Below are 18,131 nucleotides of genomic sequence, written 5' to 3'. Positions count from 1 at the left end.
TTGGTAGAATTTATACTACCTGCTTTCTAATGACAGAAGAAGATTAAAACCTGCACTACGGTGTTCATGGACTGCAAGTATGTTCCCAGTTGTGACTCCATATAGCTGGAATGCGCCCAATTAAAGCAGTAGCACATATAGTTATGTCTTCATTACCTTGGACTAACATACTTTTGTAATTTATTTTTGCACTCTTTCTTTCTCTTGATACAGAAAATACACACTGTGAATTTTGCCAAACCTGGGTTTCTAGAGCTGCCACCAATCTCATTTGACACTGGCACAGAGATCAACCTGTCCTTCAGCACCAAAAAGGAATCCGGTATCATTCTATTTGGCACCAGCGGTGCTCCTGTTCCTGTGAGGAGGAAGCGCAGGCAGATTGGACAGGTATGGTGGGGCACGGAGGTAGCATGTAACATTCTGGGTATCTGCTGGAAGATAACACTGCTGTTGGAATCCTCACAATGACCATGGTTCTGCACAGTTTGAATATGTACAGAAAATTATGCAAAAATGTCTGGGAGGCAAAACGGAATGTCCTATGGTTTGATCCAATTGTCTTTTTTGTAAATATTGTTTCAGAAAAGAAATGCTGCAACTTAAAAATCTCTGGATATTTGGTCATGTGTATGGTGTTGGTTCCACTTTATAGAAACTATAATTCTTCTAACAATGGATCATAATCGTAAACAACATGGCATTATATCAGCCAGGGGATAGATTGCACAGTCCTGAAAGGGAGATAGGGATCCCACCATAAGAGAATTTTAGGATAGATTGAGCAATCTCTACATACTGAGTAAGCTTAAAGCTATGCTGGGGAAATGGTTAGTGCCGTGGCCTGAGAAGTAGGGGAACTGGGTTTGATTCCCACTTCAGCTCCTTGTGACTCTGGGCAAGTCACTTAACCCTCCATTGCCCCAGGTACAAAATAAGTGCCTGTATGCAATATATAAACCGCTTTGATTATAACCACAGAAAGGTGGTATATCAAATCCCATCCCCTTTCCCTTTAAATGGAAAAGGGTATGGAGGAAGTGTTGAGAGTGAGTAAGCAAGAGAGATAATTGGAGGGTCTCTAAAGGGGTGGGGGGAGGGTAACTCCGGATGGTAGAGACATCAATCATGGTGGGAGGGGAAGCACAGGTTAGTGCGGGAAGCGATAAACAATTTGAAGATACTTTAATTGAGAGATGATGCTATGCATGTATAAGCTTGGTACAAAAAAAGGACTGAAAGAAGGAGCAGAGATCTAGGTGGTTTTGGGGGGGGGGGTGGTTGGATGGGGTAAGAAATATCTAAATGATAAATCTTGTTTACGAGAAGTAGATTTTTAAATGTGATTCTATGGAAAACTGGTAGCCACTGCTCTTCTTTTAATAATAGGGTAGCACGATCCCACTTTTTAGCACCTTTAATCCATTTCACTGCTGTGTTATGAATAATCTAAATCACCCAAATCCCCTTTAATAGAGAGTTGCAATAGTCAGTGTTACCCATAATTGTGGAGTGAAGTAAGGGGTATGTTTACTGAAGAGCGTTAAGCCCTTAACCTGCTCTAATAGGGGTACTGCATAATGCTGTTAAGGTGTTATGCAGTAATATATCTGTTAGCCACATGCATTAGGGACTCTGTCTGGGAGAAGGCATGGCATGGGTGTGAAAATATTATCCTGTTAGCGCATCTTAGGTTACATGCGCTGATAGGGTAACAGCTGAGTTAACGCTGGATCACTTAACCCCTCCTACACAGCAGGGGTGTAGCCAGACCTCGAGGTGGGAGGGGGCCAGAACCCAAGGTGGGGGGAGACACATTTTGGTCTTTGCCCCACCATCGCCCCCCTCCGCCGCCATCCCTTCCGCTGTCTCGCTGCCCCCTCCGCCGCCCACTGCAACCCCTGTAAACATCGTGGATGGTGGGGGTCCCCAACCCCCGCCAGCTGAAGCACCGCTGCCACAAATACCTTGGCTGGCAGGGGTCTCCAACCCCTGCCAGCTGAAGACTTCATCCGGCACTGATCTCTGGCACCGCTGCATTGCCTGCCCCTGCTCTCTCTTCCCCTCACATCGGGCACACTTTGTTTAGTGAAACTGAGCATGCTCAATTTCACTTAAAAGAGCGTGCCCGACGTGAGGGGAAGAGAGAGTAGGGCAGGCAATGTGGCGGCACTGCAGCAGGCCAGCGCTGAACAAAGTCTTCAGCTGGCAGGGGATAGGGACCCAGAGCAAATTTGGGGGGCCCAGGCTCCCGTGGCCCCCTAGCTATTCTGCTGTTACACAGAAGTCGCTAAGTGATCCAACATTAACTCCTAGCAGTTACCGCACCCTAATGATCACATTAGAGCACAACTTGCATAAAACACACCCTGAAGAAGAAAAGCATTAGATTTGCAGTTAACACACACTAAAATCCATGATAACTCCAAATCCTAATGCCCTCTAGTAAACCTGCCCTTAATATTCTTAATGCCTTGCTAGAGAATAAAGATTTCACTGAACGAATCATGTGCAGTTTGAAAAAAAACATTTCTTGGATATATACGATGCATGTAATTTCAATGATAATTCCATCATCCAGTACAACTCCTAAAATTGTTAATGATGGTACCCAAAAAATCAGAGAACCATCCATGAGTAGAGGTGAAATTAAAGTGCATGATTTTTGCCCATTAAATATCATGCCTTTAGTTTTTCTGGATTTAATTTCATCTTGTAATAAGATAACCAGTTTGCAATCTTAGAGGCTCTTTTACTAAGAGGGGCATAATCGACCAGGGCGCCCAAGTTTTCCTGAGGACGTCCTCGCAGGATGTCCTGGCGAAGGGGCGGGGAAACCCGTATTATCGAAACAAGATGGGCGGCCATCTTTCGTTTCAATAATACGGTCGGGGACGCCCAAATCTCAACATTTAGGTCAACCTTAGAGATGTTCGTCCCCGGTTTTCAGCGATAGAGGAAACCAAGGACGCCCATCTCAGAAACGACCAAATTCAAGCCATTTGGTCATGGGAAGAGCCAGCAGTCGTAGTGCACTGGTCCCCCTGACATGCCAGGACACCAACCGGGCACTTTAGGGGACACTGCAGTGGTCTTCAGAAATTGCTCCCAGGTGCATAGCTCCCTTACCTTGTGTGCTGAGCCCCCCAACCCACTCCCCACAACTATACAGCACTACCATAGCACTAAGGGGTGAAGGGGGCACCTACTTGTGGGTACAGTGGGTTTCTGGTGGGTTTTGAAGGGCTCACATTTACCACCACAAGTGTAACAGGTAGGGGGGAGGAGCCTGGGTCCGCCTGCCTGAAGTGCACTGCACCCACTAAAACTGCTCCAGGGACCTGCATACTGCTGCGATGGACCTGAGTATGACATTTGAGGCAGGCAAAAAATATTTTAAAAGTTTTTTTAGGGTGGGAGGGGGTTAGTGACCACTGGGGGAGTAAGAGGAGGTCATCCCCGATTCCCTCCAGTGGTCATCTGGTCAGTTTGGGCACCTTTTTGAGGCTTGGTCGCAAGAAAAAATGGACCAAGTAAAGTTGTCCAAGTGTTCATCAGGGATGCCCTTCTTTTTTCCATTATCAGCCATGTGTTAAGCATGCCCCAGCCCTGTCTTTGCTATGCTTCCGAAACGCCCCTGTGAACTTTGGTCGTCCCCGTGACGGAAAGCAGTTGAGCACGCTCAAAATTGGCTTTTGATTATGCCGATTTGGGCAACCCTGGGAGAAAGACGCCCATCTCCCGATTTGTGTCGAAAGATGGGCGCCCTTCTCTTTCAAAAATAAGCCTGTAAACGTCATTCTCCGAGGACAAGCAGGCTGCTTGTTCTCACTGATGGGGTGACGTCCACGGCAGCCCCTCCAATCGGAAACTTCACTAGCAAAGTCCTTTGCTAGCCCTCGCGCGCCCGCGCGCACCGCGCATGCGCGGCCGTCTTCCCGCCCGAAACCGGCTCGAGCCGGCCAGTCTTCTTTTGTCCGCACTCGGTACGGTCGTGTTTTCGCCGTGTCGAGCCCCGGAAAGTCGACCTCGCGCGTCCAATTTGTTTTGAACGTGTTTTTTTCCTTCGGGAAAGCTTTGTCCTAGTCGGGAAGTGCTCCGGAAACCCCCCGCCGGGTTTCGTGTAAATCCTCCCCGTACTTCCAGCTTTTTTGCCCCGGTAAGTTTTCTTTCGTCGTCGGGGTAGGCCTCTTTTCGGCCTCGGTCGAGATTTTTTCTCCCTCTAAATTTGGTGCTTCAAATTTCGCCATTTCGGCTTTTGATTTCGCCGGCGTGATTTTTCCGCCCATGACATCGAAGCCTTCCAGCGGCTTCAAGAAGTGCACCCAGTGCGCCCGGGTTATCTCGCTCACTGATCGACACTCGTCGTGTCTTCAGTGTCTGGGGGCCGAGCACCGCCCTCAGAACTGCAGTCTGTGTTCCCTGCTTCAAAGGCGGACTCAGGTAGCGAGACTAGCCCAGTGGAACGTGTTGTTCTCGGGCTCTTCGTCGGCATCGGCACCGGGATCTTCGAGTGCATCGACGTCGTCAGCGTCCAGACCTCCTTCCTCGGCCGCCCCTGCATCGAGTGCATCGAGGCATCGGGCCTCTGCATCGGCGCCGAGACATCGGATAGCTGCATCGACGTCGGTGGTACCAGGACCTCGTCTGCTGATGTCGTCGGACGGTGGTGCATCGGGTGGAGTGCAGGTGAGGGCTGTCCATTCCCCTGCTGGTGGCGGTGAGCCCTCGGGTGGGTCTCCGCCTACCCTGAGGGCTCCTGCGGTACAGCCCCCCCGAGATCGACCTTCTTCAGTCTCGGCCCCGAGGAAGCGACGGATGGATTCGACGTCCTCCTCGTCGGTGCCGGGGAGCTCCGGTGACATGCTTCGGAAGAAATCGAAGAAGCATCGACACCGGTCTCCTCCCCGTGTCGGCACCGAGAGCTCTGGGTCGCCGAGGGATTCGGCACCCAGCAGGCATCGGCACCGAGAGGACCGCTCACCCTCTGTTCAGGAGGTGTCGATGCGCTCCGCTCTGGACAGCCCGGAACAGCCTCCACGCCCGGAACAGGTACTGACGTCGACGCCTGCATCGACCTCTCAGCCTTTCTCTGCAGCCGCTCTAAACGAGAGCCTCCGGGCCGTTCTCCCAGAGATTCTGGGAGAGCTGTTGCGCCCTACCCCTCCGGTACCGGCGGTGCTTGCGCCACCGGTACCGTCGAGCGTGGCGCCGGCTGGCCCATCGCCCAGGTTGAGGTCCCCGACGTCGGTACCGCGTGCGGTACCGACCGCGGCCACCTCCCAGGAAGGCTCCCCGACTACGTCGGCGGAGGGAGCTTCGCCGATGCGGGCGAGGGAGTCTACCTCTCGACGCCCCCATCGTGGACGGGGTTCCACGGAGTCGAGCAGGGCGAGGTTGCAGACACAGGTCCGTGAACTTGTGTCTGACACCGAGGGTGAGGCCTCGTGGGAGGAAGAGGAAGATCCCAGATATTTCTCTGACGAGGAGTCTGAGGGTCTTCCGTCTGATCCCACTCCCTCTCCTGAGAGACAGCTTTCTCCTCCCGAGAGTCTGTCTTTTGCCTCCTTTGTCCGGGAGATGTCTACGGCCATCCCCTTCCCGGTGGTTGTGGAGGACGAGCCCAGGGCTGAAATGTTTGAGCTCCTGGACTATCCTTCTCCACCTAAGGAAGCGTCCACTGTTCCCTTGCACCATGTCCTGAAGAAGACATTGCTTGCGAACTGGACCAAGCCATTAACTAATCCCCACATTCCCAAGAAGATCGAGTCCCAGTACCGGATCCATGGGGACCCAGAGCTGATGCGCACTCAGTTGCCTCATGACTCTGGAGTTGTGGATTTGGCCCTAAAGAAGGCTAAGAGTTCTAGGGAACATGCTTCGGCGCCCCCGGGCAAGGACGCTAGAACCTTAGACTCCTTTGGGAGGAAGGCCTACCATTCCTCTATGCTCGTGTCCAAGATCCAGTCTTACCAGCTCTACACGAGCATACACATGCGGAATAATGTGCGGCAGTTGGCGGGCTTGGTTGATGCTCTTCCCCCTGAGCAAGCCAAGCCTTTTCAGGAGGTGGTCAGGCAGCTGAAGGCGTGCAGAAAATTCCTGGCCAGAGGAGTTTATGACACTTTTGATGTTGCGTCCAGGGCCGCTGCTCAAGGTGTGGTGATGCGCAGGCTCTCATGGCTGCGTGCCGCCGACCTGGAGAATAGAATCCAGCAGCGGATTGCGGACTCGCCTTGCCGTGCGGATAACATTTTTGGCGAAAAAGTCGAGCAGGTGGTAGAGTCTCTCCACCAGCGGGACACCGCATTCGACAAGTTCGCCCGCCGGCAGCCTTCAGCTTCTACCTCTACAGGTAGACGATTTTTCGGGGGAAGGAAGACTGTTCCCTATACTTCTGGCAAGCGTAGGTACAATCCTCCTTCCCGACAGCCTGCGGCCCAGGCTAAGCCCCAGCGCGCTCGCTCTCGTCAGCAGCGTGCGAATCAGCAAGGCCCCGCGGCTCCCCAGCAAAAGCAAGGGGCGAGCTTTTGACTGGCTCCAGCAGAGCATAGCCGACATCCAAGTGTCAGTGCCGGGCGACCTGCCTGTCGGAGGGAGGTTGAAAGCTTTTCACCAAAGGTGGCCTCTCATAACCTCCGATCAGTGGGTTCTCCAAATAGTCCGGCAAGGATACACCCTCAATTTGGCCTCACAACCTCCAAATTGTCCACCGGGAGCTCAGTCCTACAGCTTCCAGCACAAGCAGGTACTTGCAGAGGAACTCTCCGCCCTTCTCAGCGCCAATGCGGTCGAGCCCGTGCCATCCGGGCAAGAAGGGCTGGGGTTCTATTCCAGGTACTTCCTTGTGGAAAAGAAAACAGGGGGGATGCGTCCCATCCTAGACCTAAGGGCCCTGAACAAATATCTCGTAAAAGAAAAGTTCAGGATGCTTTCCCTGGGCACCCTTCTCCCCATGATTCAGCAAAACGATTGGCTATGCTCTCTGGACTTGAAGGATGCCTACACACACATCCCGATACTGCCAGCTCACAGACAGTATCTGCGATTTCAGCTGGGCGCACGCCACTTCCAGTACTGTGTGCTACCCTTTGGGCTCGCCTCTGCGCCCAGGGTGTTCACAAAGTGCCTAGCTGTGGTAGCAGCGGCGCTTCGCAGGCTGGGGGTGCACGTGTTCCCATATCTCGACGATTGGCTGGTGAAGAACACATCCGAGGCAGGAGCCCTGCAGTCCATGCAGATGACTATTCGCCTCCTGGAGCTACTGGGGTTTGTGATAAATTACCCAAAGTCCCATCTTCTCCCAGTGCAGAAACTCGAATTCATCGGAGCCCTGCTGGATTCTCGGACGGCTCGCGCCTATCTCCCAGAGGCGAGGGCCAACAACTTGTTGTCCCTCGTCTCGCGGGTGCGAGCGTCCCAGCAGATCACAGCTCGGCAGATGTTGAGATTGCTGGGCCACATGGCTTCCACAGTTCATGTGACTCCCATGGCCCGCCTTCACATGAGATCTGCTCAATGGACCCTAGCCTCCCAGTGGTATCAGGCCGCCGGGGGTCTAGAGGACGTGATCCACCTGTCCACGAGTTTTCTCGAATCCCTGTATTGGTGGACGATTTGCTCCAATTTGACTCTGGGACGTCCCTTCCAAATTCCTCAGCCTCAAAAAGTGCTGACCACGGATGCGTCTCTCCTGGGATGGGGAGCTCATGTCGATGGGCTTCACACCCAAGGAAGGTGGTCCCTCCAAGAAAGCGATCTACAGATCAATCTTCTGGAGTTGCGAGCGATCTGGAACGCTCTGAAGGCTTTCAGAGATCGGCTGTCCCACCAAATTATCCAAATTCAGACAGACAATCAGGTTGCCATGTACTATGTCAACAAGCAGGGGGGCACCGGATCTCGCCCCCTGTGTCAGGAAGCCGTCAGCATGTGGCTCTGGGCTCGCCGTCAAGGCATGGTGCTCCAAGCCACATATCTGGCAGGCGTAAACAACAGTCTGGCCGACAGGTTGAGCAGGATTATGCAACCTCACGAGTGGTCGCTCAATTCCCGTGTGGTGCGACAGATCTTCCAGGCGTGGGGCACCCCCCTGGTGGATCTCTTCGCATCTCAAGTGAACCACAAGGTCCCTCAGTTCTGTTCCAGGCTTCAGGCCCACGGCAGACTGGCGTCGGATGCCTTCCTCCTGGATTGGGGGGAAGGTCTGCTGTATGCTTATCCTCCCATTCCTCTGGTGGGGAAGACTTTGTTGAAACTCAAGCAAGACCGAGGCACCATGATTCTGATTGCTCCCTTTTGGCCGCGTCAGATCTGGTTCCCTCTTCTTCTGGAGTTATCCTCCGAAGAACCGTGGAGATTGGAGTGTTTTCCGACCCTCATCACGCAGGACGAAGGGGCTCTTCTGCATCCCAACCTCCAGTCCCTGGCTCTCACGGCCTGGATGTTGAGGGCGTAGACTTTGCCTCTTTGGGTCTGCCAGAGGGTGTCTCCCGCATCTTGCTTGCTTCCAGGAAAGACTCCACTAAGAGAAGTTACTTCTTTCATTGGAGGAGGTTTGCCGTCTGGTGTGACAGCAAGGCCCTAGATCCTCGCTCTTGTCCTACACAGACCCTGCTTGAATACCTTCTCCACTTGTCTGAGTCTGGTCTGAAGACCAACTCCGTAAGGGTTCACCTTAGTGCAATCAGTGCATACCATTACCAAGTGGAAGGTAAGCCGATCTCAGGACAGCCTTTAGTTGTTCGCTTCATGAGAGGTTTGCTTTTGTCAAAGCCCCCTGTCAAGCCTCCTACAGTGTCATGGGATCTCAATGTCGTTCTCACCCAGCTGATGAAACCTCCTTTCGAGCCACTGAATTCCTGCCATCCGAAGTACTTGACCTGGAAGGTCATTTTCTTGGTGGCAGTTACCTCGGCTCGTAGAGTCAGTGAGCTTCAGGCCCTGGTAGCCCAGGCCCCTTACACCAAATTTCATCACAACAGAGTAGTCCTCCGCACTCACCCTAAGTTTCTGCCAAAGGTTGTGTCGGAGTTCCATCTGAACCAGTCAATTGTCTTGCCAACATTCTTTCCCCGTCCTCATTCCTGCCCTGCTGAACGTCAGCTGCACACATTGGACTGCAAGAGAGCATTGGCCTTCTATCTGGAGCGGACACAGCCCCACAGACAGTCCGCCCAATTGTTTGTTTCTTTTGATCCCAACAAGAGGGGAGTGGCTGTAGGGAAACGCACCATATCCAATTGGCTAGCAGATTGCATTTCCTTCACTTACGCCCAGGCTGGGCTGGCTCTTGAGGGTCATGTCACGGCTCATAATGTTAGAGCCATGGCAGCGTCGGTAGCCCACTTGAAGTCAGCCACCATGGAGGAAATTTGCAAAGCTGCGACGTGGTCATCTGTCCACACATTCACATCTCATTACTGCCTGCAGCAGGATACCCGACGTGACAGTCGGTTCGGGCAGTCAGTTCTTCAGAACCTGTTTGGGCTTTAGGATCCAACTCCACCCCCCGAGGGCCCTGTTTGTTCTGTTCCAGGCTACACTCTCAGTTAGTTGGTAAATTTTTTAGGTCAATCTCAGTTATGTCCTCGCCGTTGCGAGGCCCAATTGACCAATGTTGTTGTTTTGAGTGAGCCTGGGGGCTAGGGATACCCCATCAGTGAGAACAAGCAGCCTGCTTGTCCTCGGAGAAAGCGAATGCTACATACCTGTAGAAGGTATTCTCCGAGGACAGCAGGCTGATTGTTCTCACAAACCCGCCCGCCTCCCCTTTGGAGTTGTGTCTTCCCTTGAAGTGTATTGTCTTGCTACATACTGGACTGGCCGGCTCGAGCCGGTTTCGGGCGGGAAGACGGCCGCGCATGCGCGGTGCGCGCGGGCGCGCGAGGGCTAGCAAAGGACTTTGCTAGTGAAGTTTCCGATTGGAGGGGCTGCCGTGGACGTCACCCCATCAGTGAGAACAATCAGCCTGCTGTCCTCGGAGAATACCTTCTACAGGTATGTAGCATTCGCTTTAAGCCCTAGCATGTGGTTAGCCTGTGAGAAAAGGATTACTGCAAAACATGTTAAAAAGCATTTTGCAGTAATTTCCCTGTTTTCACACGGTGGCTCCCAAGTTCTATAAATGTTGTCAAAAATTGGACACAGATCTCAGATTGGCTCCCAAAATAATTAGTTAAAGGGCTCCAATGATTTAATTATTGAAGCTAACAAGCATTTAATTGCCACTAATTATGATTTGGGCACCAATCTATTGGATCACGCATAACTCAAAGGGGCGTGACCTTGGAAGGGCCATGGGCAGCTCAACAGTATTCACAAAAGTGTTACAGAATAGTGGGGAGCTGTGTCCAATTTGTCTGCTAAACGTAGCCAGCCAGTACTTGAATATTCATGGATTGCCAGCTATATATACGCAAAATAGATGGTTAGTCGCTATCCCTTGGATTCTGCATGGCACGCCTAGTACTCCACACCGAAATCCAAGCATATTCTATAACAATGCACATAACTTAATTGGCTTAACAAACTAATTAATGTTGTTAACAGCACTTAAGCAATAATGAGCACTAATCGGCAATAATTAGAATTTACGCGCACAACTTGCTAAGCATATTCTGTAACGCACTGCACCTAAATTTTAGTGCATGCAGGCAAAAAGGGGCATGGTTATGGGCGGGGAAATGAGCATTCCAAAATTGACATGCACTGTTATAGAATATGGCCCTCTGCACCTAAATGTACGCACCGGGATTTACGCCACGCTTTTTTTAGTGTAAATGGAGCGTGTAGTTTTAGATACTGGAACATCAACTAAGCGTATTCTATATACCACATCTAAATCTAGATGCCGCTTATAGAATACGCTTAGACAGAAATGTTTTCCATGTGGATTTTTTTTGGCGCCAGATATAGAATCTGGCCCTATGCGCTAACTGTGAATATTCAGCAGAGATAACTGGCTATCTGCCACTGAATATTAGCAATTTGCTGCTAAATGCTAATTAACTGGCCAGGAGCCATTCCTGGCCGGTTAAATAGCACTGAATATCGGCCAGACTGTTCCTTATCGGTTGTATTTTTATTGTACAATTTGCCAGGGATTGTCTGGCTTTCTTATTCTGCTGGAATCCACATTGAACTTGAAAGGTCTTTGCGGAATATAATCCTATTTGTAATGTAATGCTACAGTGGCACCCTTTTGAAGCAGGTCATGCACATCGCCCTAAGATAAGTGAGATCAGGTTCCTGTTTGCCCCAAGTACTTTGATGTCTTCCAAATTTTGCACTCTAGACAGTCACCTATGTTGCTATATTTTAATATGGGCCTGGGGTGTTTACTGGCCACACTTGGTATTGGTAGCTATGTACAGTAAATTATTACAGAGCTTTGTGGATGGACCTAGTGAAGGTGCATCGACCTTAATGGAATAAAGCAAAAACCGTCTCAGATAAGGAGAGTTATGGGCTTGCTTATCATTTTCTGCCACCATCTACTACATTTACTGTGTTACCTAGCAGCTGTGTTGTATTTTGCAGGCTTACTATGCAGTGTTCCTCAACAAGGGTCGACTAGAGGTGCACCTGTCAACAGGCTTACGAGAGCCTCAAACAATCGCCATCCGACCCGAGACAGGGGAGTTTCACGACGGTAGAGAACATTCCATCCGGATAGAAAGAACAAAAGGGTAACAAAGGAAAATAGAATCCAGTTTCAGCTGCTTTGACACTCTACTCAGCATAACAGCTGCACAAAACAATAGACTCCCTCATGTCATATAAAATTAGCATTCTTAAATTAGAAAAGATAGTAGCATAATTGCCAAAAAAGGGTCACTTGTAGCACACCTTGTTAATGTGATGTTATTTGTCCACCTGAGGGTGGCTAAGGTGTTATTGTATCGTTATGGTCCTTGTAGGAGCAATTTCAAACTGTCTATGTTGTCACAAAGTCCACAATAGTTTTAACCCAGAGAGACTGCATCAATTTTCAAAGCAAAGATACACATATACCTTCACTGTGACACTTGCCAGAGATACAAACTACCTGCAGATATCTTGCATGTTTTTTTTCTATTAATAAAAAATAATATGCATGAAGAACCCCTTGAAAATGAGAACTAAAAGCAGCATCATTTGGCAGTTTTCATAGCCCTCTGTCACTTACCGCTACACTAGCTTCCATAGCCCTCTGCCAGTCCCACTCAGACCATACATGCTGGCAGCAGTGGGGAGAACAGAACATCCCATCAAGTGCTGCTCCTGGTACTTCAGTCATGAACTTGGTTTGCTTGGGCAGGCATACACTTCCTTCAGCTCTTCTTATTTATTTATTTTTCCGTTTACTTTTCAGAGGTAAAAGGCTTACAGGGGTCAGTTTTATTTGATGTCCTATCCACGCTAGACTTTCAGGATATGTCTAGTGGAACATGAAGACTCTGACTGCATTGCGTTTTGTACCAGTTCACACGCAGCTGCACATGCATGTTTATCCTAGAATGTAGGCTCCATTATTTCTGGGTTGGAGCCTTTCTTGGGTTTTTAAAATAGTAAATGATGGCAGATAGAGACCCAGTAAAGTCGTTAAAATTGTGCCTGCCATTCCTCCATTCATTCATTCTTATATCCCACAATTATCCAAAAGCAAGTTTCAGTTCAATGTGGCATGCAATTATCAATTAGGAAAAGTTATAATATTTGTATCACAGTTAGTTTGCCATAAAATTTCTTGAAAAGGTAGGTTTTTAGAACTTTTCTGAAGATATTTAGTAACGCTTCTTATGTCTTTGTGGATTGAGTTCCACCATTTAGAGGCCAGATAACTGAATCCTGCAGTATATATGGATTTGTATGTTATGTTTCTACAGTTTGGTAGATGGAGTAATAAGTAACCTGTAGTTTCTGGGCTTGCATTTCTCGATGATAGTTCGATCAAGTCTAGCATGTAGTCAGGGGACATTATGAATAGCATTTTGAAGATAAGAGTACTAGTTTTGAAAAACAGCCTGGCCTTGACTGGCAGCCAGTGTAGCATTGCAAGCAGCGGGGTAGCTCTTTCATATTTTGACTTTTTGAATATCAGTCTTGCTGCCGTATTTTGTAGAGGTCTGTAGTGATTTTAGTACCTTTTCTGTGCATCCTACACGTGCTGCATTGCAATAATCTAGTTGGGACAGTATCATCAATTGTATTGTTAGACGGAAAGAATGTCTGGGAAAGTAGTCTCTGATCCTTCTCAGTTTCCATAGTGTTTTGAAGCTCTTTGTTGTGACTGCTGAACCTTGAGTTTCAAGAGAGAGAGATTTGTCAAGGGTGATTCCTAGTATTTTTAATTGTGACTCAATTGTATGAGAATGTGAGAATCATTTATGTTTTAATATACTTTGATTTCATCGATTCCATGTGTTTATCCCATGCCTTTTTTTCAATTCCATCACTGTTTGGGTTCCCACCATCTGCACCGGGAGAACATTCCAGGTATCCACCACCCTTTCCATCAAAAAGTATTCCCTGATGATGTTGTTAAGTTTACCTCCTTGCCTCTTCATTTCATGTCCTCTAGTCCCACAGCTTTGCCACCTTTGAAACAGATTTGCTTGTTTATGAATACCTTTCAAAATATTTAAACGTCTGAATCATATCTCTCCTGCCCTTCTTTCTTCTAGGGTATACATATACAGATCCTCAAGTCTCTTCTTGTATGTCTTCTGGCACAGACCCACATTAGTTTTGATGCTTTCCTCTCATCCATTTCAAGTCTATTTTACATCTTTAGCAAACTACATCCTCCACAACTGAGCACAGTACTCCAGGTAGGGCCTTGCCCATGACCTGTACAGGGGCCTAATCACCTCCTCCATTTTGATGGTTTTATCTCTTTCTGTGCAGCCTAACATTTTGTCATATTGTTTCACCTCTTTGAGATCCTCAGATACTATCACCCTGAAGTCCCTTTCTTGCTCCATGCACATCAGCCTCTCACTTCCTATAAAGTACAGCTTCTTTGGATTTCTACAGCCCAAGTTCATCACTCTGCATTTCTTCACATTAAAGCTTAACTGACCATCATCAGCCCATGCTTCTTATTTTTTGTAGACCACTTTTGTGTTTCAAACCTTCATGTCGATTGAAAAAAAGGCAAAAATCCCCTTCATATCTTTTGGCAATATCACTCCAAAAGGTACAGAATATAATCAGTATCAGAACAATCCCTGAAACATTTCACTATTCACCTTCCTTTGGTGTGAACTCTGTATACCTCCACTCTCTGTTGTCTATCAGTCAACCAATTTCAAATCTATTTCACCTCCTTTGGATGTATACCCAGGCTGCACAGTTTATTCACAAGCCTCTCAAAAGAAACTGTATCACAGGCTTTGCTGAAATCCAAGTAGACAACATCCAGTGCATGTACTTGATCTAGTTTTCTGGTAACACAGTGAATTAAATCAATCATATTTGTTTGGCATGATCTTCTTTGGTAAAACTATGTTGTCTCAGATCTTGCAACCCATTGGATTCCAGGAAGTTCACTATCCTCTTCTTCAACAGCATCTCCATTACTTCTCCAATCACCAAGGTAAAGCTTACCAGCCTGTAGCCTCTCCTCTGTTACCACTTCTGTGAAGAAGGACCACATCTGCCCTTCTCCAGTCCCATGGAACATCTCTCATTTCCAAGGCTCTATTAGATTTTTAAGAAGAGCCACCAGAACCTCTCTGAGCTTCCTCATTATACTGAGATGCAGTTCATCTGGCCCCCTGGCATTGTCAACATTCAATCTTTCAAGTTGTTCATGTGAATAGTGTGGTATCTACTCCATTCCCATCTATATATTTTTTTCAGATAACATTGATCTTTCTCCAGGATTTTCCTCTGTGAACCCAGAACAGAGGTATTTGTTTGGCTTTTCCACTTTGTCCTTGTTACTCTCCACATCCTCAGCATTTTTTTTCAATCGTGCAATGCCATTGCTAGCTTTCCTCCTTTCTTCAAGTTATCTAAAAAATGTTTTATCACTTTGAGTTTTATCTGGTATTCTGTGTTCCTCCTCTTGAGTTCTTCTGTATTTTACAAATGCCACCTCTTATGCCTTTATTTTATTTTTTTTGTCACTTGTTTGGAAAACCATAACCATTTCTTTTTCCGCTTACTTTCCTTACACAATGTAATGTTTGTTTATTTTTTTTTTACTTCTTTTTTTATTCCTACTGTGCTGAGACAGCAAGAACTGACCCCCGCTTTATCCACCAAGAAATTAATTCTATAGCAGGGCACCTAGGATAAGAAGGTAAAAGGTACCTATTTCAAGCGTATTCTTTAAAAAAGAGAAGGCTCCTACTTATCTTTATAGAATACTAGCGCAACTAGCAGAAAAAGCACTTGCATTTATGAATCGGTCACGTATACCAGCCCTATAGCTGGTGTAAATGCCAGTGCCTCGACATTAGGTAGTACATGCATAAATTATAGAATATTATTTATAAGCCAGTCCTGTTTTTTTAACAACCCTATCCTGGTTCATTATGGGATCTGCAGTGCTGATTTCAATAGTTCGAATCGAGGGCTACAAACAGCACAGTACTTTGGAATGCAAACTCAAAATCAGGAGTAGCCAAAAAGTTCTCCTCCTAGAACTGGGTAACTTGGCAGCTCTATATTAGTGATATTTCAGTGGGAATCACTTTCAGAGATCCCATTTACAGCTGAAGGGCTCCATATAACTCGATATGTTTTTACTCTGTCAAATACTACTGTTAACAATGAATCTCAAGTGAATTTTCATGTGGAATAGTGCAGAGAGCTGAAGTGTCATACAGTCTCACTATTTCAGATAGGCCCAAGAGCTTCTGTCCAAAGAATGACCTTGGGTTGTGTCGTGTGTCTGACAGTGACAAAACAGATTATCCTCTCTTTCTAGAGAGATTTGGTATTCTGGTACTTTTCGATGTGAAATACAAAGCTACAGTAAAATAACATTTGATAAATTAACCAATAATAATTATAATTGTGAGGTGGATAATCTTTTAATTTGCCAAAGTAACAGTATTTGTTTATGTAGAATGATGTGGTTTTATTTGATAGCACCCAATATTTTCTGTTCACAATGGCCAAATCAGTTGATCAAAACATTTTTATCCTACTTAACTTGTGTGTTTTCTTTTTCAATCTGCATATTAATACAGTTAGTTAAAAATATAAGAATAGCCATACTGGGGAAGCCCAGTATTCTGTTTCCAACAGTGCCCAATTCAGGTCACAAGTACCTATCAGAATCCCAAACCAATGTCCAAAACAAATAGGAGTAATACCACCATTTTACCGTATTGGCTATTTTTTCTTCCATTTGCATCTTTGCTTTCCTGACTACTCTACCAGCTTGTCATAGCTTTTCCAGATATTATGGCCTGTTTTCCTCTTTCTGTGATCTCTTGTAGTTTATAAAGGCTAACCTTTTTTTCCTTATCTTTTCAGTTACTACTTTTCAGAACAAAAGTAGCATTCTTTTTCTCTTACTTTTATTTAATTTCCTTACAAAAAGTTTGTTGCCCTTAAATAGCTCTTTTCAGTTTTGCCCACTGCGTTCCAGCTTCCTCCAGATAGTCCCTTCCAGCATGTATTTCTTTGGTCCCAGACCCTTACACTTAAGTGGATTGCACTGTATGTGTGCATTTTATAAAGTATGTGCATAAATGCTAACACTTCCATGACCTTGTCCTCCCCCATGAGAACACCCCCTCTTGGTTCCAATATACTTTGTATATATGCAGACTATTTTCACATACTTTTGCCAATCTAGGGGTAAATCTATAATTCTGCACCTATAAAGGAACATAGGCATACATGTAAGTGCATAAATGACAGAGATATCTATAAGTTATGCACGTAAACGTGAGTCCCACCCAGACTGTGCCTATGTAACATATATATAGTAACATAGTAGATGATGGCAGTCCATCCAGTCTGCCCAAGAAGATAAACTCTTAGCATAAGGTACGATGTGATGCTACATATGTGTACTTGATCTTGATTTGTCCTTGCCATTTTCAGGGCACAGTTCATAGAAGTCTGCCCAGCACTGGCCTTGCTCTCCAGCTACTGAAGCTGAATCTCTAAAGCCATGATCAGGGCGCTGTCCATGGTAGTCTACCTAGCACTGGCTTTACTTCCCAATTACTGGTGTTGCCACCTAATCACTGCTAAGCTTGTTTGGTCCCACATCTTCTATACTGGATTCATATGTGTTTATCCCAAGCATTTTTGAATTCTGTTTCCATTTTCATCTCCACCACCTCCCGCAGGAGGGCATTCCAGATATCCCCCACCCTCTCCATGAAAAAGTACTCTCTGACATTATTCCTGAGTCAGCCCCCCCCCCCCCACACAACCTTGATTCATGTCCTCTACCACCTTCCCGTCAATGGAAAAGGTTTACTTGTAAATTTATACCTTTAAAATATTTGAATACCTAGGTGGTATGTAAGGTATGTTCATATTCACAGACTAACTTGTGGGTGGAGTTTTAACTTTCATGTACATATGTACACACATACACACACATTAATATTCACATGTTCATGCATGCATCTAGGTGGGTTCATTTACACCAGCTGTTGGCTGCTGCAAGCAGTCAAGCCTAGAGATATGCCTGTCGTCTGCCACTTGGTGCTAGTATTCTCCTAAGCAAGGATTCTCAACCCAGTCCTCAGGACACACTAAGCCAGTCAGGTTTTCAGAATATCCATAATAAATATGCTGAAAAAAATCCAGAAACAGTTCCACAATTTTCTTTCTTATACCTCTCTCTTTATTGTACTATCTTTATTTTTAAAGTGTCTGTACAAATTTAAAACAGTGCTTCATAATTACTCTCTCATTGTGCCATTCATTCTCATTCTCACCTCTCACTGGATCCCTACTAACCATTTCTTTAAAGGTTACATTTAGGCATAATTCAAAATATACTCGTTTCTTTAAGGGTTACATTTAAACATGTTTCACAATATCATTTTCTTATTTTCCTTCTCCAACTTATATTTATCCACTGTATATATGCCAGATTGTTTTACGTGATAAAGTCCAAAGTCTGTTATTGATATTACAGGCTCATAAGTTTTTCTTGATTAATG

At 46.7% G+C, this 18,131-nt stretch overlaps 1 protein-coding gene across 1 annotated transcript in view; it reads left to right on the top strand.

Moving 5' to 3' along the window:
* Nucleotides 1-213: 213 nt before the first annotated feature.
* The window catches only part of LOC115459097 (laminin subunit alpha-2-like), a gene marked incomplete at its 5' end in the record, with an annotated part of 82,354 nt that continues 64,436 nt past the window's right edge, over nucleotides 214-18,131 (top strand). Inside the window, 2 exons of the mRNA XM_030188964.1 lie at nucleotides 214-390; nucleotides 11,542-11,690. Of these exons, the coding sequence (XP_030044824.1) occupies nucleotides 214-390; nucleotides 11,542-11,690 (326 nt within the window). The remainder of the gene's footprint in view (nucleotides 391-11,541; nucleotides 11,691-18,131) is intronic.

This window comes from Microcaecilia unicolor, unplaced genomic scaffold (assembly GCF_901765095.1).
Source record: "Microcaecilia unicolor unplaced genomic scaffold, aMicUni1.1, whole genome shotgun sequence".
Lineage (NCBI taxonomy): Eukaryota > Metazoa > Chordata > Amphibia > Gymnophiona > Siphonopidae > Microcaecilia > Microcaecilia unicolor.
This window is presented reverse-complemented; position numbering and strand designations above follow the sequence as displayed.